This window comes from Dunckerocampus dactyliophorus, chromosome 3, assembly GCF_027744805.1.
Source record: "Dunckerocampus dactyliophorus isolate RoL2022-P2 chromosome 3, RoL_Ddac_1.1, whole genome shotgun sequence".
NCBI classification, from domain to species: Eukaryota; Metazoa; Chordata; class Actinopteri; order Syngnathiformes; family Syngnathidae; genus Dunckerocampus; species Dunckerocampus dactyliophorus.
This window is the reverse complement of record NC_072821.1, coordinates 21860496-21879373: the sequence shown is the minus strand read 5'-3', so window position 1 is coordinate 21879373 and position 18878 is coordinate 21860496. Positions and strand designations below refer to the sequence as shown.

General features: G+C 40.6%; 2 protein-coding genes across 2 annotated transcripts; one reads left to right on the top strand and one right to left on the bottom strand.

The window, feature by feature from the left end:
* The first annotated feature begins 1249 nt into the window (after positions 1-1249).
* On the top strand, positions 1250-7232 carry csrp3 (cysteine and glycine-rich protein 3 (cardiac LIM protein)). Its single transcript, XM_054770934.1, has 6 exons — positions 1250-1480; positions 2155-2266; positions 5357-5528; positions 5802-5931; positions 6311-6404; positions 6533-7232. Exons 2-6 carry the CDS (start codon positions 2155-2157, stop codon positions 6604-6606), a joined length of 582 nt encoding a protein of 193 aa, XP_054626909.1. The 5' UTR covers positions 1250-1480; the 3' UTR covers positions 6607-7232.
* A 225-nt stretch (positions 7233-7457) lies between these two features.
* Positions 7458-17875, bottom strand: zdhhc13 (zinc finger DHHC-type palmitoyltransferase 13). Its single transcript, XM_054771779.1, has 17 exons — positions 17776-17875; positions 16829-17052; positions 16055-16177; positions 15024-15101; positions 14743-14887; positions 14559-14623; positions 13960-14122; positions 13015-13140; positions 12796-12929; positions 11657-11757; positions 11376-11500; positions 11216-11278; positions 11050-11143; positions 8675-8758; positions 8433-8590; positions 8118-8215; positions 7458-7971 (listed from the first exon to the last, which is right to left on the bottom strand). The coding sequence occupies exons 1-17, from the start codon at positions 17797-17799 to the stop codon at positions 7833-7835; spliced, it is 1944 nt and encodes a 647-aa protein (XP_054627754.1). The 5' UTR covers positions 17800-17875; the 3' UTR covers positions 7458-7832.
* Positions 17876-18878: the final 1003 nt, after the last annotated feature.

The following is an 18878-nucleotide window of genomic DNA, read 5'->3' as shown; positions in this document are numbered from 1 at the left end:
CCTGGGCTCCATGTAAGTGTGTGCTGATTTTATACCTAATGTACCTGTCATTGTACATCTAACAACTCACTATGTTGACGAACAGATGTGTTAGAATGCATGAGCACGACAGCGGGATGTGCTTATGAGGTGAGAAGCAGTTTCGATGCCATCTACTGTACGGGGTTGTAATGACAAACTACACTGACAGCCTCATTTAATGTGTTTGTGAGCAAGGGTGAACACGGAGTGCCAAATCTCTGGTGGTCCAAATAGGTCCAAATGGCTCGCCACAAATAAAGGAATGTATGGAAAACTGCCATTTGTTTTATATGTTGACTTTATTAGCTGCTGTGTGCTACTTCTATATTTCAATTTTTGTTTTTACTTGAGACAGAGAAGTGGTGTCCAAAGTGCGGCCCGGGGGCCATTTGTCTCACGCAGCAGTTTTTTTTAATGAGCCTGGGCACATTCTAAAAATACAATTAAACAGCAAAAATGGAAGAAAAGAGCAGTAATTTTCCAAGAATAATGTCCAAATATTAAGAGAGTAAAGTTATAATAATAAGCGATAAAAGTGGTAAGTTTACAAGAACAAGAGTCGTAATTTTACCAGCATAAAGTCATAATATTATGTGGAATACGGTACAATTATTTTGGAAGTTGTGGGGTTTTTTCCAAAAGGTATATGAGAAAAAAAAACTAAACAAGAATAAATGTGCTATTAGGATGGTAAACATGTCATAATACTCTATTACGAGAATAACGACAAAATATTTTGGGATAAAGTCAGACTATTATGAAGAAAAAGACACACGAAAAAAGCTAAAATATTTGTAAAAAAAAAAACTTAAAATTAAAAAAAAAAAGTAAAATGTTCATAATATGCTTTGTCACCTATAACACAAAGTTTCACATGCAGCCTGTTTTTTCTTTAAATATACTTCTTAGCATGTCTGCATGAGTTGGTTTACAAAATGTAAAATTTCAAAGTAGCCCCTTTATCCTGTGATTTGTCAGAATGCTGGCCCTCAGTGGAAAAAGTTTGGACACCCCTGAGTACAGTAATAGACTAATAGTCATTCAAATAGAACTAATATCTAATTATCAGGTTTCCCACATCACAGTTCTCCTGGTGTTAAAATAGCAGTGTGTTATCACAAAGTCATGCGCATGGCACATATTCAGACGTGAACAAAGCATCCAGTCAGGTCCTCCCTGCGAGTATCCATTGCTTATTGTGTGTACATAATCCCTGAGCATGCGTGCAGCAGTGAGTGTGCCTCGCGTGTCTCTCCGGAAACCCACAACAAATGTTTGCATGGCTGATGTTCAAGGCCTCACTCAGCCTGTGATGAAGGGCGAGAGGGCTTGGCACAGTCACAAGTTATTTTAGGAGGATACTTTCATTGGGGCGTCACCGGTGATGGCGAGATGGACCTTATTTAAGGCAGCCGGGAGCATCTACCGTGGGACAGAAGCATCAGGGGAGTGAATCAAGGTAGGCATTCATTTACTCATTTCCATTTAAGAACCATATTATTGTGTTATGCGGGGATTTCATGCAGAGGAATTTTAATCTTGGTTTTTGTACAATGTCTCAATAAAGTTTCTATTCATGGAACCTCACATGCCAGAGCTGTGAGGTGGTGGACAGGCTCTGATAAGAGCAGCCATGAAGAAGACAGCTAATATGAGAATGAAATTGTTTAAGGTTTAAAGTATGCTCTCTTTGTTTTCATGTCCATATTGTATTTTTAAAGTGTACAGTATTGTGAACAAATGAGCCAAACGTCAAGAGAAAACATTGCTGGACAAAAACCCTTACTGAATCTTCATGATCTGACACATTTTGGAGTATTCTCTGCTTCTGACTTTGTGGGAACTGTTTGGGGGGAAACCCTTTTCTGTTTCAACTGTGCCCCTGAGCACAAAGCAAGGTCCGTTTTGGCATGACATGGAAGAACGATAGAGCTCTGACCTCACCCTCTCATATCACAAATTCCGACAGAGCCCAAAATCAGAAGAGTGGACACTTCCAGTAGGTGTCCCAGTACTTTTGTCCATGTTGTGTATGTGTATTCTAAACAAAGTCATATTTAGACCGGAGTCCCATCCAAACAAACAGCAGTCGCATGACATTTATCGTGTTTCACCAATGTGTTTTGGACTAAGATGCCAAACTGGGGAGGTGGTGCCAAGTGTGCGGCCTGTGAGAAGACAGTCTACCATGCTGAGGAGATCCAGTGCAACGGAAGGAGCTTCCACAAAACATGCTTCATCTGCAGTAAGAAAGCGTTTTCTTTCCTTTCACGTCAGTCACCTAATATTAAACACACAAAAGTGTCTTCAGTTGTTCTCGGGCAATTGCATTTCGTGCTAACAGTCATGGAATCCATGTGTTTGTCACACATACAAGCTGTGTGTTTCAAACACCGCATGTTTCAGGTGAATTATTTTCGCATTTGTGGCTCCCCCTATGGGTTTGAATAAATATTTTTGGTGTGTGGAACGGATTAATTGGATTATTTCTTACAGGAAAAACTCGATTTTTGTACGTTTCAATTTTAGTCGGGCATTTTGGAAGAAATGAATGACAAAAACAGGAGTACCGTGCCGTCCCGAATTCATTATTGCCCAATTACCGCAAATGACAATCCTTTTAAAGTGAGAATTGCAACAACTCAAGTAGAGTCCCTCCTATTCTGCTATGTCTCCAAGATGGCGATGGTTGGGAGTGCATGCATAGGGTCCACGGCTGGAAACTCGCCATTTGGAGTGTGTGGTCCTACATTTTGCTATACCTCCCAGTGTGAACACACGTGCGCTCAAAATGCAAAATGTACGACACGCAGTCTGTCACTGACTTACGTTTCAATCACTCTCTTCAGTCTGTGTGCCAAACTTAAATGTGATCGAGCGAAAACTGAAAATGAAAGAAAGAAAGAATTTTCTACTTATTCAAATTTACTGAAAATTCATTTCTATAAGCCCCAAAAGTGTGTAAGCTAAAACTGTGTGAGTCCATCCTTAAAGGAGTGTAGCTCCCAGTGACGTGTCGTGGGTTTCATGGCAGGTGAGGCACTGACTCCTTTGTAGTTTTTTATGTTTTTTTTATTATGCTCGACCTCGGCCGGGTATGCAGAGACAAGGCAACATGCAGGGAACGAGTATTGAATTAAAACACTATCAGGTGCAGGTACTCACAATCCTGTAGGCAAAAGGCAAAGAAAAGGTGGGAAAAACACAAAAAACAGGTAAGTTCAGGCAGAAAACCAGTAACTAGGACTAAACCCATAAACACACAATCGTTGGGCCTACAGCGTCACAACCAAGACATGTCTTTGTGTCCGCATGGACAAGGAAAAACCAGCAATAATGAACCAATGGAGTCATTTGGACATCGTTGGTTCATTGTAAAACCCCAGTGATAGCTAACTGCAGTCAGCTGTAGTACACTGCCACACATTAGTACACATTACACCCAACCGGAAGTGACACGAAATAAAAGCTCCCAACAGGAAGTAATTATTCCTGTCCTGCGGCGCGTGACACAGCAGAGCATAAAAATATCCGGCATTTGACTCTCCAGCTGCTCCCCGGCTGGTGCTGCTGCAGTAACACAAAAAAATGCTGGCTTTTCCTCTCTATGGAAGGATGCCAGTGACAAGCACCCTCCGGCTCAACACACGCCTCCCACCCCTTCAGGATGCCGAGAGTACTGCAAGCGGTTCTCATATGACATTTCAATGTATTTTATTGTCCGATTACGGTGACTTACATTCAAATCATTCCACAAGCTGTAGAAAGTCATCGTGTGTAATAAATGTTTCTGCAACGTGATATTATTGGTGACATGCGGACACCAGCAGATGACGACATGATCCAACTCAGTGTGCTCTCACTGAGTGCACTAAGACGAGAGTCACTCGCGGTGGCCTCATCTTAGGTTTCTGCCTCGTACCTGATCAGGAAATGTACATATTCAGCAATTTTTACGTAAGAAAATGTTAAAAACGATAGGAATCATACAGAAAATACATTTATAATACAGTTGAATGGACAAATATGAATATGTATTTCATGTCTTCATTATTAGTTTTTAAAGTTTACATCATGAAAGGCAGATGACGCCCTGCCTCACCTGACCACGCATCACAGGGAGCTCCTCTGTTATATCACAATAACACCTTTTCCACCGCAGGAACTTTTTCAAGAGCGCTTCCATCGAAATTAATAGTAAAATTAATAGTAAAATAGTTCCAGGTCGCCATCGGGGGAAAAAGGGGCTAATAATTCAAACTAGCCAATCACAGCAAAGTAGAGTTGGGCGATACAACAAACATTGCTGTGGTGTCGATAATATCGATGTGTGGATGGATCTGCCCACCAGTCCAGCAACGTAAATAATGAAATAAAGTAGAGTAAGGGACTACTGTTGATGTTTGGAGACCACATGACCAACTGCAGCTGTCCAGCACAGCCTCACTCTGTATTATATACACAAGCATGTGGTTGGTAACCAGAGTCATGTGTGATGACTGCTTTGTTCCAGAGGGAGCGTCTGAGATAAGCTGCTAAGTGTTCATCTTTTCTCCAAGCTTCACCTCACACTCCCATCTTGACTATATATAGAAAGTCAACACATGTGAGCGTGTGTATCGGCTCTGCTGACTGATAAAACCTGCTAGCTGGTGGCTTTATTTAACCATCACTGCACACACACACACACACACACACACTCTCATCATCAATGGGCCAAACACTAAAATACTCCTAAATATTGTTGAAAGTCAGAGCTTTTCTTCTGTCATGACGTTGCTGACTCGCTGTCCGTGCATTTTATATTGAGTGTGACTGCTAAATAAAGCGCCATGGGGCCAAAGAAAGTTATGAGTGCCAGAAATTTGATGAAGAAGGTGAGAAACTCTATGAATTGTATCTTGCCAGGATGTACGGGAAGTCTGCATCAACAATAAGTTCCACCCATTTGTCATTTATATCATTATATTTTGTATTGCTTTCTGCATGTAAAACCAAGACTAAACACTCTGACCACATCAAACCCGTTCTCTCTACGCTCCATTGGCTTCCAGTCCGACAATTCCTCCCGATAACCTCCAAAGCACTCCATAACCTGGCGCCCCCATACTTGCATGACTTGATTTCCCCCCACATCCCGCCCCGCTCGCGACTCCTCGTTTCAAGATGACGACATTCGGCTCTGGCTGTTCTTTAGTATTATTTGTATTGGATGCTCTATTGTGATATTTTCCTGCATGTAAGGTGACCTTGTGTGTTTTGAAAGGCGCCAACAAATAAAATGTATAACAGTTGAGCATATCCCTAACTTTTTTTGCGTATGTCCTCCGTCCAGTGAGCTGCAGGAAAGGACTGGACAGCACCACAGTTGCAGCGCATGAGTCCGAGATTTACTGCAAGTCCTGCTACGGCAAGAAATATGGGCCAAAAGGTTACGGATACGGACAAGGAGCTGGAGCCCTGAGCTCTGATCCTGTTGGAGCGCATGTGGACCTACAGTCTGATGAGTATGTTTGCAACGCACTTACACGCACTGACGCATCATAAGAACATTTAGAGTTATTATTGTGTTTGTAGTTTCCAGTGGTGTACAACGGCACTGAATCCTACTGAGACATGTTCATTTTATTATCTACCACTAATTGAGGTATTAAGCATTTTTAACAGTACCTCGTTTCAACAAAAGGCCATTTTCATTCAGCTCTTATTTGGATGCCACTAAGTGTCCTTACAAACACTCACATATGACACAATGTGTGCATGCTATCTATTTCTACCAGCTCTAAACCACGGCCGTCCTCCACAAACGCCACTTCTAATAAGTTTTCCCAGAAGTTTGGAGGGTCTGACCGCTGCCCTCGCTGCTCCAAAGCTGTCTATGCAGCAGAGAAGGTGATGGGAGCAGGGAAGGTGAGGACTGTTCTGCTTAAGAATGAGAACAAAAACGTACATACTCAATACACACAACCTTCCCACACCACGTGCGTCACATACTGTATCAACAATTCTGCTTTTTACAAACTGAAAAATTGACACTACAGTCGTCCCTCGCTACATTGCGGTTCCAAACATCACTCCGTCACTCCGTTCAAGTCTAGCTTTTCCCTCAGATCATATTTCTCCTTTCTTGTAGAGAAGTATTGTATTGACATTTTTGGGTAGCAGGTTATTGTTAACTTTGTGCATTATTTTATATTATCCTAACTCCCCCTGTAATTTGCATTTATTACAGGAAACTACACTCACTTACACTATACATACTGTATTTGAATCTTGCTTGTGTTTACAGCCTTGGCATAAAACATGTTTCCGCTGTGCCATTTGTGGTAAAAGTCTGGAGTCCACCACAGTAACAGACAAGGATGGAGAACTATACTGCAAAGGTACACCACATGCTTGTGTTTACCGCATCATCTCACTTCTCTAAATTATTCATTTGGAAATAGTTTGCGAGGTTGAAATTGAAATTCAACATATTATTGATTCATATTCATGTGATTTTTCTCTTCAGTCTGCTATGCCAAAAACTTTGGGCCAAAAGGGTTCGGACTGGGCAACGAGGCCATGTTGGAGGCGCGAGAGTGAACATTGGAAGAGCCTTAATCTTTATTACACCTTTGACACTGCTCTGGTTTGTTTGTAGTAAACCACATTTGTACCAAAACAAAACGGAAATTGTGTATTCATTTATTAGTTAAAAAAAAAGTAGACTAGACTGTTTTATTGTTTATATTTGCATCCAAAAATATTTAAAAACAAATGAAATTACTGGCTGTAGACCAGGGGTGTCCAAAGTATGGCCCCGACCACGTCACATTATTACCACAAACAAAAGGATCAGCAATAAAAAAAATAGAGCAAAAGGTAAAAAATAAAATCTGAAATATTGATACTGCACAACATAAGTGAATTACATAACATTTTTTGGCCTTTGCATAAAATGTTAAAATATCAATGTGACCCGTCGTAACTTTGATTTTTCAGTATGTAGCCCCCAGTGGAAGAAGTTTGGACACCACAGCTGTAAATAAGAGAAGTAGTGAGAACAGCCAGGCCTTCAACTATTCTTTCTCAGTTGATATATAATGACGCTGTTAGCATTGTTGGTTGCATGCTTGCTTTGCATTCATTAACAGTCAGCAACATGTGTGAAAAATGTATGAATGAGTCCAATGAAGTCTGTCAGTAGTGGAATGAGGCTGATAAAATAACATTAAAAATGAAGCTGTTCCAACAGCTGAATTCATTCGTATTTGTAATTTGTAGAAAAGTGCAAGTAAAAAAAAGTGTTGACATCTTTGACTCCAGCTATCTCACACATTGTGTGCCATATGAGAACCATTTGTGTCCATTTTATGCTCCACTGTTTGCCTTGTCACTCTTATGCTAAATGTGATGCTGGACAGAAAGGAGCCCACACCGCTAAATAAGAATGCACAGGTTGCTTTATTGGCGTATCATAGTGGTATTTCATTATGAAACACATGCAATTCATACAAAACAGACTTAGCACGTAAAAAGATCTTTACTTTCAGAGGACATGTTTAAAAAATACGCTTCATGTGCTTAACCTTTTCTCAATACAATTGAAAGTGATTTGTTTGACTTACAGTCAAAAAGGCAGCAGCAGGCTGTACAAAAAGCTAAAATATCAATATGATTCTTTTTTGTTTTTTTTTTTCCCCTCAAGTCCACTGGTGTGTTTTCACTTCATAATGATCCGATCAGTTAAAAAAATAAATAAGTACACTGTGCTTTTTGGTCCAGAGCCGCTGTAAAGGTCTCTCCATTGATCCTGAGCATTGGGGCGGCTACACCATGTCAGTGTTTCTGAACAAGCGTTGGTCACGGCCTGGCGGGTACTGCTGCGTCCAGTCGATAATGGCAGGCTTGAAGAAGCCGCAGCATCGCAGCTTGAAGAAGGACACCACGTTCCTAAATACGCCCAAACTATGAACAAACAAAGACAACAGTATGAACTGTAATGACAAGTATTTACAAGCCAGGACCAATTAGAAATGGAAACAGAGTGTAGTATACTGTAGTATAGTGTAGTATACTTAAGCACAATTTACTCTTCACTTTTGACAACTCACTTGTATGGATTTTGTGACAAGGATATTGTTTGTCTTTGTTTTCTTGCATGCATCAACAGGTTCATCCTCTCAGCTGTGGTTAGTCCCAGGAAGGCAATCTGGACCACAAGAGGATAATTTGTGTCACATTGTATCTTGAAGAAAGAGCCTGATGCTGTGTCCTCATTAGGAAGTGAAATTTGTGAAATTTCTTCTCCACTTGTAATGTTACGTTGTCCAACCCTTTGCAATGACACTATGAAAGTAACTCGGAAATTATTGTTTCAGGACAGGAATCCTTCATAAAAATTCTTCAATGGTTTGATGAGGCTTCACCTGGTAGAGCTGTAGTAGCAGGATGATGCTGGACCAGCAGGTGTGGTATAAGACCAGCATGAAGACACACAGCAACCAGGGAGAGCAGTCCACAATGGCAAAGGCCACACCCACCAGCCCTTGCTCCTCATAGTGCAGCTTGCAATGTGTGGACCAGTCTGGAAAGCAAACAGCAAAACCATTGGTTGGTGGAATCAAGGCTTATATACAGTACAGTATGTGACGGCTACGCGGTAACTCACACGTAAGACAACCGTAGAACATCCAGAACCCCATTAGCATGAGAGAAAGCAGAAACAGGACAAAGTAGACATGGTTCCTCGCACCTAAAACACAGGAAATCGTTTTATTCAAGTAGAGGCTAACGTGCTGTTAGTCCAACACACAGCTGCAGATATCTGCTGGAGAAGAGTGCCCGATAAAGAGTGAGAGACTGCATCTCACCGGGGAATTCCTCCTGCAATAAGACTGCACAAGTTCCAAAGTTAGCGGCCTCTAGTCAGCCGTGTAATTGTTGCAAATAGTCCCTTTAAATAGAAGATAGCGGAGAAGTTTGAGTTGAAAATTTGCCGCAATTTGGGTTGTCACTTGTCACTGAGGTGTGATGCTGGTCCTGAACCAGATGAGAACCACTGATATGGAGGATTTTTGGTAACACTTTACCATAAGTACACAAAATTACAGTAGTCAATGAGGAACGAGCCTACATAACCCTAACCACTACTAATTAGTTGTATAATGTATAATGTATAATGTATAAATTTATACATTTTACTACTCTACTCTACTACTCTACTCATTACTCTACTCTACTCATTAGTTCCTCAGTAACTGGTCTAAATTTATGTGCTTTAGTCATTAGTTCCTCAGTAACTACTGTATTTTTCTGTACCTTACTGTAAAGTGTGACCGGGTTTTTGACTAGTGTGTTTGCAGTAGATCCTAACAGAAGAGTACTCCTGTCATGTACAGTAGACCATCTTTGATTAACGGTTTTGCAGTACAGTAGCTCCTTAATAACAGCAGAGTGCTCCTGTCATATACAGGTGCATCTCAGTAAAATATAATGCAAAAGTTATTTGATTTCAGGAGTTAAATTAAAAAACAGAGACCAACGTAAAGTTCTGGAGGTTTTTGCAGTTCTTTTGCTGAGCACACCCCAGTTGTTTACTATTTGGAACTTTTTCAAAATGTACCAAATTTTACGATATATTGAATATGGATGGGGTTTTTATTTATTTTTTGTTTTATTTTATAAAATCATTAACATTATTAAGGGGACTGTATGCAACTCTATCCAAATTATATTTGGCTTGCATATGTTACCAATAGTGGGTTAAAAGAAAATATTGTACAAAAATTACAACTACAAACTAAAATGCATAAAAATTGTCGTGATTTCAAATGTTGGTGACTTCTAGGCAGCTGGAGGAACCCACTGCATAAGGTCATTTTAAGAAATATTCCCCTGTGTGCAGTGAATAGAATATAATTAGGGATGTCATGTCTGCCGATAATCCATATGCCGATACTCTCAATTTCCAATTCCGAAATCAACTGATACAGATACTGACACATATCATGTCATGTCATAGAATTAACACATTGTGGTGACTCACAATATCTACCTATCTCCCTACCTACCTACCTACCAGGTAGGGAGATAAAAGGTACTTCCTTTTCCGGGTCATGAGGTTGTTGTAGCCACTTAGCTATTGCTAAAGATGTGTTGCTTGTTGAGTTGAGTGGAGGGTAAACTGATTGGTGCCACCTACCTTGACTCCTGTCTCGTTGTGAATCGCATCTCCACATTTGGTGACCCTCGACGTGGGTAAAAATGTCAACGGACAAAAGAGGCGAGACCATGCTGGCGCCTCTACCAGCTAACAAGTTAGCTAACCTTGGTGCTATCTGCGGCACACCCATGCCAGTGGTTTCAACATATCAAGCCCAGTTCCGACTGCGAGGAATAACACAGGACGGAAGTATTTCCATGTATTGGCGCCGCTGGATGCCTCGATGACAGCAAGTATGGGAGCCCATAGGCCTATATTTACATGGCAGTTTTTTTATTAGTGGTTTTCATTATAGGGGCAAAGCCAATACAGATATCAACCGATATTACATTGTTATGGCAATATTGGGCCGATCTTATCTGTGGGTCGATATTATCGAACGTCCTTAAATAGAATAGATTATTTTATTGATCATTTCAGGAAATTATATTGTTTAATTAATCCACAAATTATACGAATTTCACTTTTTGAATTGAACTACTGAAATAAATAAATGATAAAACATATTGTAAAAGATTGAGATGCACCTGTAGAGGATCTTTGAAATTTTTGCAATAGCTCCTTAATAACTGCAAAGCACTCCTATCATATAGAAGATCTTTGATTTGAATTAACATTGTGTTCTTTTTAGGCCTGTTCACTACTAGGTGGAGGGGTGTGTCACAAAACTTGTTGGTGAAAGCATTGATTGTAACCACAAATTAATTATACGGCTAAGACAGACATTCCTATACACAAACTATTCTATGGAAGGTGGCTGACTGGCTGGTCTCTGGACTGCCGAAGTACAAGCTGTCAAAGTAAACAAAAGTCAGCTGTACCAATGCAGGTGTTGGTCCAGACCGAGTGATGGTCCTGCTTTGCTACACAGGCATCACATCTAGGGCAGTGGCTTGCTCTCACTGGTTTCTTTATCTGTGAAAGCATTAATAATAAGAGTAAGAGGCTGTCACTGCTCTTGTAGTGTTCTTTAGGTCTGCGTCTCACCATGCAGGAAGTGCAGAATATACTGGGGTCCAGGCAGCCAGCCTCAGCCAGCAACAACACATTCTAAGACACAAACAGAGACAACAAGGTCGTTCCTAACATGTTTCCATTAACATAATATCCACACTTTGGTGTTTGGAAAAAAAAAGAAAAATCTTACCATTTTTTTCTCCTCCTCAGTTGCTTTGACAAAGCCAGGGTCGGTCCTACAGACACGGAGGTAGTAGTAGAGCAAAGCAGTGGAGTTGAGAGTGAAAAGAATCTGGACTGTTGCACTGTGTCCATGTGGGGTGAAAGGTTAAGAAATGCTTTCAATCTATTCGCGTGAGGCTAAAATATGGATGATAAAATTGATGTATAAACTACAAAAAGGTGTAGACAGAGTTCATCATCATACATTCTATCTCTGCATTTGTTCATGGTCCTTCAAGCAAAGGATATCTGGTAGGAACCAGAGGCACCAGGTGATGAACATCCAGAAAATAGAGGCCATGAGAGTTGTAGCTGGTAGAAGTGACTGAAACAGAGCACTGGGAAAATTCCTGTTTTGACACAAAGATTTAGCTCACATACTAGGGTCACACCATTGGAAATGGGATAGTTCCACCTTCACAGACCTGATCAAAATCTTAAGACCAGTTGAAAAACAGCTAGAATATGCATTTTGCACATTTGGATCTTAATGAGGTTTTAAGTAGAGCTACAATATGCAAAAGCAAGAAGGGGGAGTGAGACAAAAAGCACTTTGAAAAAGTAATTTATTGAAAACAATAATTAAACTGAAATAGGCTGTTTATCAGCTGATCCAAAGTTTAAAACCATTGCTCAAAAAAAAAAGAACAAAAAAACTCTCCAAACCAGGACAAAAAAAATGTTCTCAGTAATGTGTAGCTCCACCGTTCTTGTTAACCACTTCAAATATTCGTTGTTTGATGCTCCCTGGCAAAGTCTAAACGGGCAGTTTTGTGGCACTGAAGGAGACGAGGTCTTTGAATTATGGTAGTTTTTTGTTTTTTTAAACCTTTTTCCCACAGATGCCGTCTGATGGTTATTGCGCTGCGGTCGGCACCAGTAAGGGCCTTAATTTGGGTCGAAGACCGCCCTGTATCTTGATGGACAGCCAATCGGACCCTCCAGCTCAGCGCAGGTGTGATTTTTTTGGGTCTACCATTTGACTTTTTTTGTTCCATAATGCTCAGGATCTTTCAAAAAATGTAGAATGACGGTATTACTGCGCCCAACCTCAGCAGCAATGGCACGCTGCAAGAGGCCTTGCTTATGCAGCTCGAAAATCCGACCACGTTCAAAAAGAGAAAGCTTCTTAGCTTTAGCCATCAGGAGGGCATGACAGTGTGAATGCCTGACAGAAAATGACAATTTTGAGCAGATTTTGGCTTTTATAGCCTGTGGTCTTAAACGTTTGATCAGCTGATAAACAACCTATTTCAGTTTTGTTTGTTTTTTTAATTACAAGTTCCAAATGTTTTTTGTCTCACGCCCCCTTCTTGCTTTTGCATATTGAGATTTTGATCAGGAGTGTATATGGAATGGTAAATGGTCAAGACAAAATGGGTGCGAACCTGATGGCCAAACTGACTGCGCCAATTACGCATCCGAGCAGGATCGCTTTGAGTAACCAAGAGTCTGAATTCATATCCAATATGGCAGAGACGCACCCAAACATGGCAGTGCAGAGCAAAAACTGTAAAAATACCTGAAAAAAAAAGCACAAAACCAGTAAAGGATAAGACAGAGCAGTGACATGCTTGACATGTGTGGGTTTTTAAGTGTGAGCATACTTTGTATTTGTTGACAATTCGTGAGCAGCGTGAGCTGGAGTGAATTCTTTCCTGTTTGACTTGGTTGAGCACATAGATGAGCAGGGGGCTGTGCACCTGGTGTGCTAGGTCCAGAGGTGTGTGACCCTGACGGGAATACAACCAAGAGCACATTGCAGATTTTATTACCTAAAAATTATTTAATGTAACAATTACTATATTTACAGACTTTGTTCTTTCACTTCAACAAAACAAAAGTATCTTTATCCAGTGTTTGCCAAACGACTGCAATGTACAGTACTTGTGGTGGGAGGCGGGGCACAAGATGACGTCTTGGTTAATTAGCATGACGAATTACAAAGGTGAGCAAAAAACCACATCCACATCCAAATAGCCACATCCACATCTTCAGGTCGGATTACTGGGTGAAAATGATCTAATACATAAGGCACACATGTGGCACTATAAACAGACACACAGACAAAACCACATGATACGCTAAAACTATAGTAGAAGAAAGAACGCATGTGCATTAGGGCCGTTACACGCAAAAAACCCCCCAAAAACTAAGAAGATGATGGTAAACGTTTTGTTCCTTTGTGCAGTTAACTGAGTATTTGCGAAGCTGATAGGTGCAAATTAAGAGCACTTCCTTATGCAAATTGAAGTTTGCCTCTGACTACAGTAGTTCTTTTGCGACTCGAGCTCGACCATCGGGAAAATATCAACAAAATCACTAACTTGCCAACATTAATCCATCCATTCATTCATTTATCCTGCAACATTATTCTCTCCTGCTATATTTTCTTATTCTCAGCAACATTGCAGCAGCTAACTGGACCTCCATGTGCTTTTGACAAGTGATGGAAAACAAGCACAGCACAGCTAGACATGACTGCAATGCTAAATAACGTGCACATCAATTGTCACAGTGTCCCTTTTGCATGTTGCTTCTGAGAGACTCACATTAACGTTTTCTTGATCCAAGCTGGCTCCGGCCTCTAGCAGGACATAGGCAGCGTCGACGTTTCCCGCCAGAACAGCACAGTGGAGGGGAGTGTTCCGGTTCACTTTGTCCATAGCACTAACGGAAGCGTTGTTTTTTATTAAGAAGTTAGTGGGCTCCGGCCTGCAACAGGAAAAACAAGTGCAATTTACTTTTTAACATATCCAGGTGTAAGGCATGTTGAATTAGCTGGCAGTTGTAACTCAAATACAATTTATGGACAAAAGTATTAGGACACCTTGACCATTTCAGCAATAGGAAATGAAAATAGAAAGGGGCCTCCCCCAAACCTAGACTACTATTTACTTCCACTGGAAAATCAAAATGCAAAAAGAGAATGGTTGTGCTTAATTAATGGAATTATGGATGAGAACATTAGGGCACAGTATTCTACATGTGTATAAAAATACAACATGGTCTTTAACACACATTACACCTCTCTGACCCTGAATGTGTCTGTATCCATATCCATCAGTCAGAACGTAGAAAACATTTCAGTTGAAATATTTTCACATATTCTAACTGACATGAATTAATTGAATTACATCTGTAAGCATACCCAATGATTTTCTGGGCTGCTAACATCAGAGGTGTCTGTCCATTGCAGTCGGGTCCATCTACTTCCTGGAAGGTGAATGACAAGTCACGACAAACACAACAGAAATCTCTGTAAAACCAATGCAGACCAAACTGTAACTTATCAAGTCAATGTGTCAGTGTGAAAAGTGTGTAGGGAGTCTGACCTGTCCCTTGGCCATAAGATAAGCTGCGATGGCCATGTGCTGGAAGAGGATGGCAAGGTGAAGAGCGCGATAACCTTCTCCGTCTGCGATGGAGGGATCTGCTCCGTACCTTATCAGCTGAATGACCATGGGCAGGTGGCCCTGTCTGCTCAGGAAAATAACACATATTGTGTTATATTGGAAGAATTACTGAGAAATCTCCAATGCCCACAAAGGACAGTGAAATATGTTTCAACTGTCAGCTACAAGCAAAGACCAATGGATTGAAATAGTATTTTCACCTTATGGCCCAATGAAGAGGTGTAGCATTCAGATCTCCTCCGAGCTGGTCAACTATTGCCCCTTTGGAAACAAAATACCTACCACATGACACAAGGAAATATGCGTCAACAAGGTTTTCACTGCGTGTTCCTGCAGCATCATCATCTAAAGCAGGGGACCAAATTTCACATAAATAATCAAGTTTAACTATACAAACAACGAATGAACACAAGAGGCTTATTTTTAAGTTAAATAAAACAGCACCGGTTTCTCTGAAAAAATTATATTAAAAGTGTCTCTTTTAGAGAAAAGCTGCAACAGTACATTCTCTTCAACTTTCATTTTCTTGTTACCTTTGTAGCTGACATTGGAATTTGCCTGAATTTGTCACACAACTCCGCATTTTGTTTACCTTTGAGTAAGATTTCTGCAGCAAAAGCACTTCTTCACAACTCTCCAGTCTGCGAAAGATGTTTTGTTTTGCTCCAATATTCATGCACTCCTTAGTGAAGACTCATTTGCACGTTCAATGTGCTGTAAATGAATGTGTTATGACTCTTGTAGATTTTTTATACTCAGCTCTACATAGGAGACACGGGTTTGGCACTGGATTCTGGAAGAATGAATATATATTTGTCCGTCCTTTCACTTGGAAATGTTCGGTTTTCTCAATCAACGGCTTAGAAAATGGATGGATGATTCGCTCGGCAAGTAAACAAATGATTTCATTGGCTCGTTGTGAGTGGCGTCACCGCGTTTGCTGTTAATTGTAATAACTGAAGTAATTATGCCCGCAAATTGCCGCTACGATCGGTCCGCAAGCGTGATCACATGTTATTATATTTCCCCATTCACTTTAACTGGTCACGGGTCCGTAAAGGGCCATCCCTGGGAGCGGATCCAGACCGAGGTCCGCCATTTGGTGATGTCTGATCTAAAGACTAAGAACGCACAGTTGTTCTAATGTGCCAAATGATTATAAAATGTGACAAAAACTTTTAAAATCACATGGCAGCTTGACAGAGATGGAGACTACAGGACATCTTCGTACTTGACCAGCTCCAACCGATTATTGATGGCCGCCCAGTGTAACAGCGACACATTCTCCTTGTCTGGCTGCCTGACATCATATCCTGCTTCCACCAGCTCTTTACAACGATCCAAGATACCAAACCTGCAGGTAGCACACAAACCAAACAAAAAAAAATCACCAAACATTCCAGAAGAAGCATCAAAAGGCACAAATACACTAAGACAACTACTTCTAAAAAACAAACCAAATAATGTAGCTCAAAGCAGACATGCTTTAAAATATACCCTTGTTGGTCACAGCACATGGATGCAATGCATTGAATATATAAGGCAATGAACCACTGCAAAGACAGAAGCGAATAGATGGGCTTGTTGTGCAGGTGTAAGGGGGATGTACATAGCAAGAAAGGTGTGGCTCTGCAGAGAATTTTCCTCATACTTTTATGTAGATGAGAGGTGGCCGTGCTGTGCTGCTGATCGCTAACTTAAGCCACTCTAGCAGTATTTCAACAGAAGCACACTGGCAGGTTTGTCCTGCCTTTATGTATCCAATTTTACTGCACGGCTTGACTGCTGTGTTAAAACCAAACCCTAATGTAATAACTTAATCATAATGTAGCAAAAAGAGTTTTGTTGCTCTAAATTCCTGAACTTGTAAATTGTGAAAAGTTTCCAGTGTGAGTTAAGTGATTGGGAGAAATTCAAACAGTTTAAAAATGATATATGCTCCCAAATAAAACAATTCCACAGTATTTGCAAAAATGAACAATTTATTGTTTCACATCTGTCTTACTGTGTTGCCTGTACTATGTCCCAGCTGCTGCTGTCATCCAGATGTGTTCGTTTCTTCGGCTGGAGACTGAGGTCTAGCGCCTCATCTATGTTTTTACCAGCTTGTCCATGTGAAGTGGGCATAATCGGCAGACCCATCCCACCAAATGCCGCAGCTCTGGGGCCGTGACTGTGTGAATGAGCTGAATGTCCATGGTGGCAGCTGTCATGCATGTGGCTGTGATTCTGCAACAAGTACAAACAGACAAGTTAGTGCACAGTGGTCTGAAACTGATTCTTTGCCATAGCCAAAATAATTTTTTCTACTCTATGATTCCATCAGAGGCGTGCAGGTTTTCCATATTCTTTATTTAAGGACCCTACTGTAAAGCAATGAATACTACTGGCATTATATTATGATGGTGACCATGATTAAAGATGTAGCCTGATGAAAAATAATACTGGACAAAAACAACAGGGAGATGAGTTCAAATGAGAATAATTTGTGTTAAAACGACATAACTCATAATAAATCATAAGACTGGTGTCAAAATATGGCAAAAGCTGACACTCATCTGCACATGAAAAGGGTAAGAGCATTTGGACTGGAACAGGAAGACTATGAGGAAGCTACTGCACCTAGGAAATGCACACCTCTGCTGTCACTCAGCTAAACCTTAACCAAATCCGTCAATCAAACCTGTTAAAAAGGTATCCATTCCGAAAAGAAATGATGCAAAAATGACCACAGAGCTAGCTAGCATTGGTTACTACCAGGTAACTAGCACGATGCTACTGAGCTCAAGCTAACCGTCTGACAGTGGTGTCTCTGGAAGGACAGGTTATTCCGCCTACAAGCAACTTACCGACAACCTGGCTCGTCAACGCTAACAACACGACAATCGGTCAAAATATGTTAGATAAAACAGTGACTTGCCAACACAGTCAGGAGCTACTGAACCTACTTACATTGCCGCCTTTGCTCCAATCCATTTTGCTGTTAAGGAATCAAAGGAAAGTTCCTATTTATTGTAGCAAGGCCAGCGTCACAATTCTATTTCCGTCTTTGGCCTTTCACAATAAATGGAATATCTTCGTTGGCGTGTAGAACAATGAAACATTTGATTTTGGTATCATATTTTGTTAATATTTTATGTTAGCTGAAATACAAAGTCGTTTTTTCGATAATTACCAATATACAATATTCTGATTTGTCGTCAACAGTATTTATGAAACAACGGAAGGTAGATATTTGCTACTGTGATTGTTCTCCCCTCCCCTGAACGCCACATTCCTCTTTAAACTAAACATTTCTACCAAACTTAACTGTTCAAAGTATGTCTTTGGCAAAACATTTAATTCCTTCACCGCTTGAAGAGGGTGTGGGGGGAATACTGACTGTCTTCGACTGCACTTCCTTGCACTTCCATGTGACGAGCACTTGACGGCGCCATCATTCAATCCATGACAAAGGCCCATTGACTTTACTGTATGTTTGCTGGTGGCAAATGTTAAGATTGTAAAACATAGTACGGTTTTTTTCCAACTCAAACACTAGTAAATGTCAACTGTCATGAATGGATGTGCTAATGTGTGTATGGAGAGTCCACTGAGATTGGTCGTAGAAATAACACACACACATACACACACACCCACCGCACAATAAGCAGTCAGAGGGCATTCACAATAGAGGAAGCAGGGTCACCCAATAAAAACATGTAAGGGCATATGAGACAATGAAGCCAAGACCCCATTCAAAACTCTGTGAAATCAATGCCAAACGTATCTGAACAGCATATTTGAACGCCTTTCCGGACTGTTGAACATACATCCTGAACTGCTGACACTTTTAAGGGGAGTTTGTGAAATATTTTGAAGCACCTTTCTGTAGTTGGAAAAAAATACATTTGTTAACAACAGTTATGGGAGTGTGTGTTGAGGTGCAGGGAAGGAGGGCTGGGAAGGGTTGTACTTGAAGGATTTGTGCACTGCAAAAAAATAAATTTCCTTTCAATTTGTGTTGTGTTGAATATTTTTTGGCTTATTTATTAATATATTTTTGTAGGGTTTTG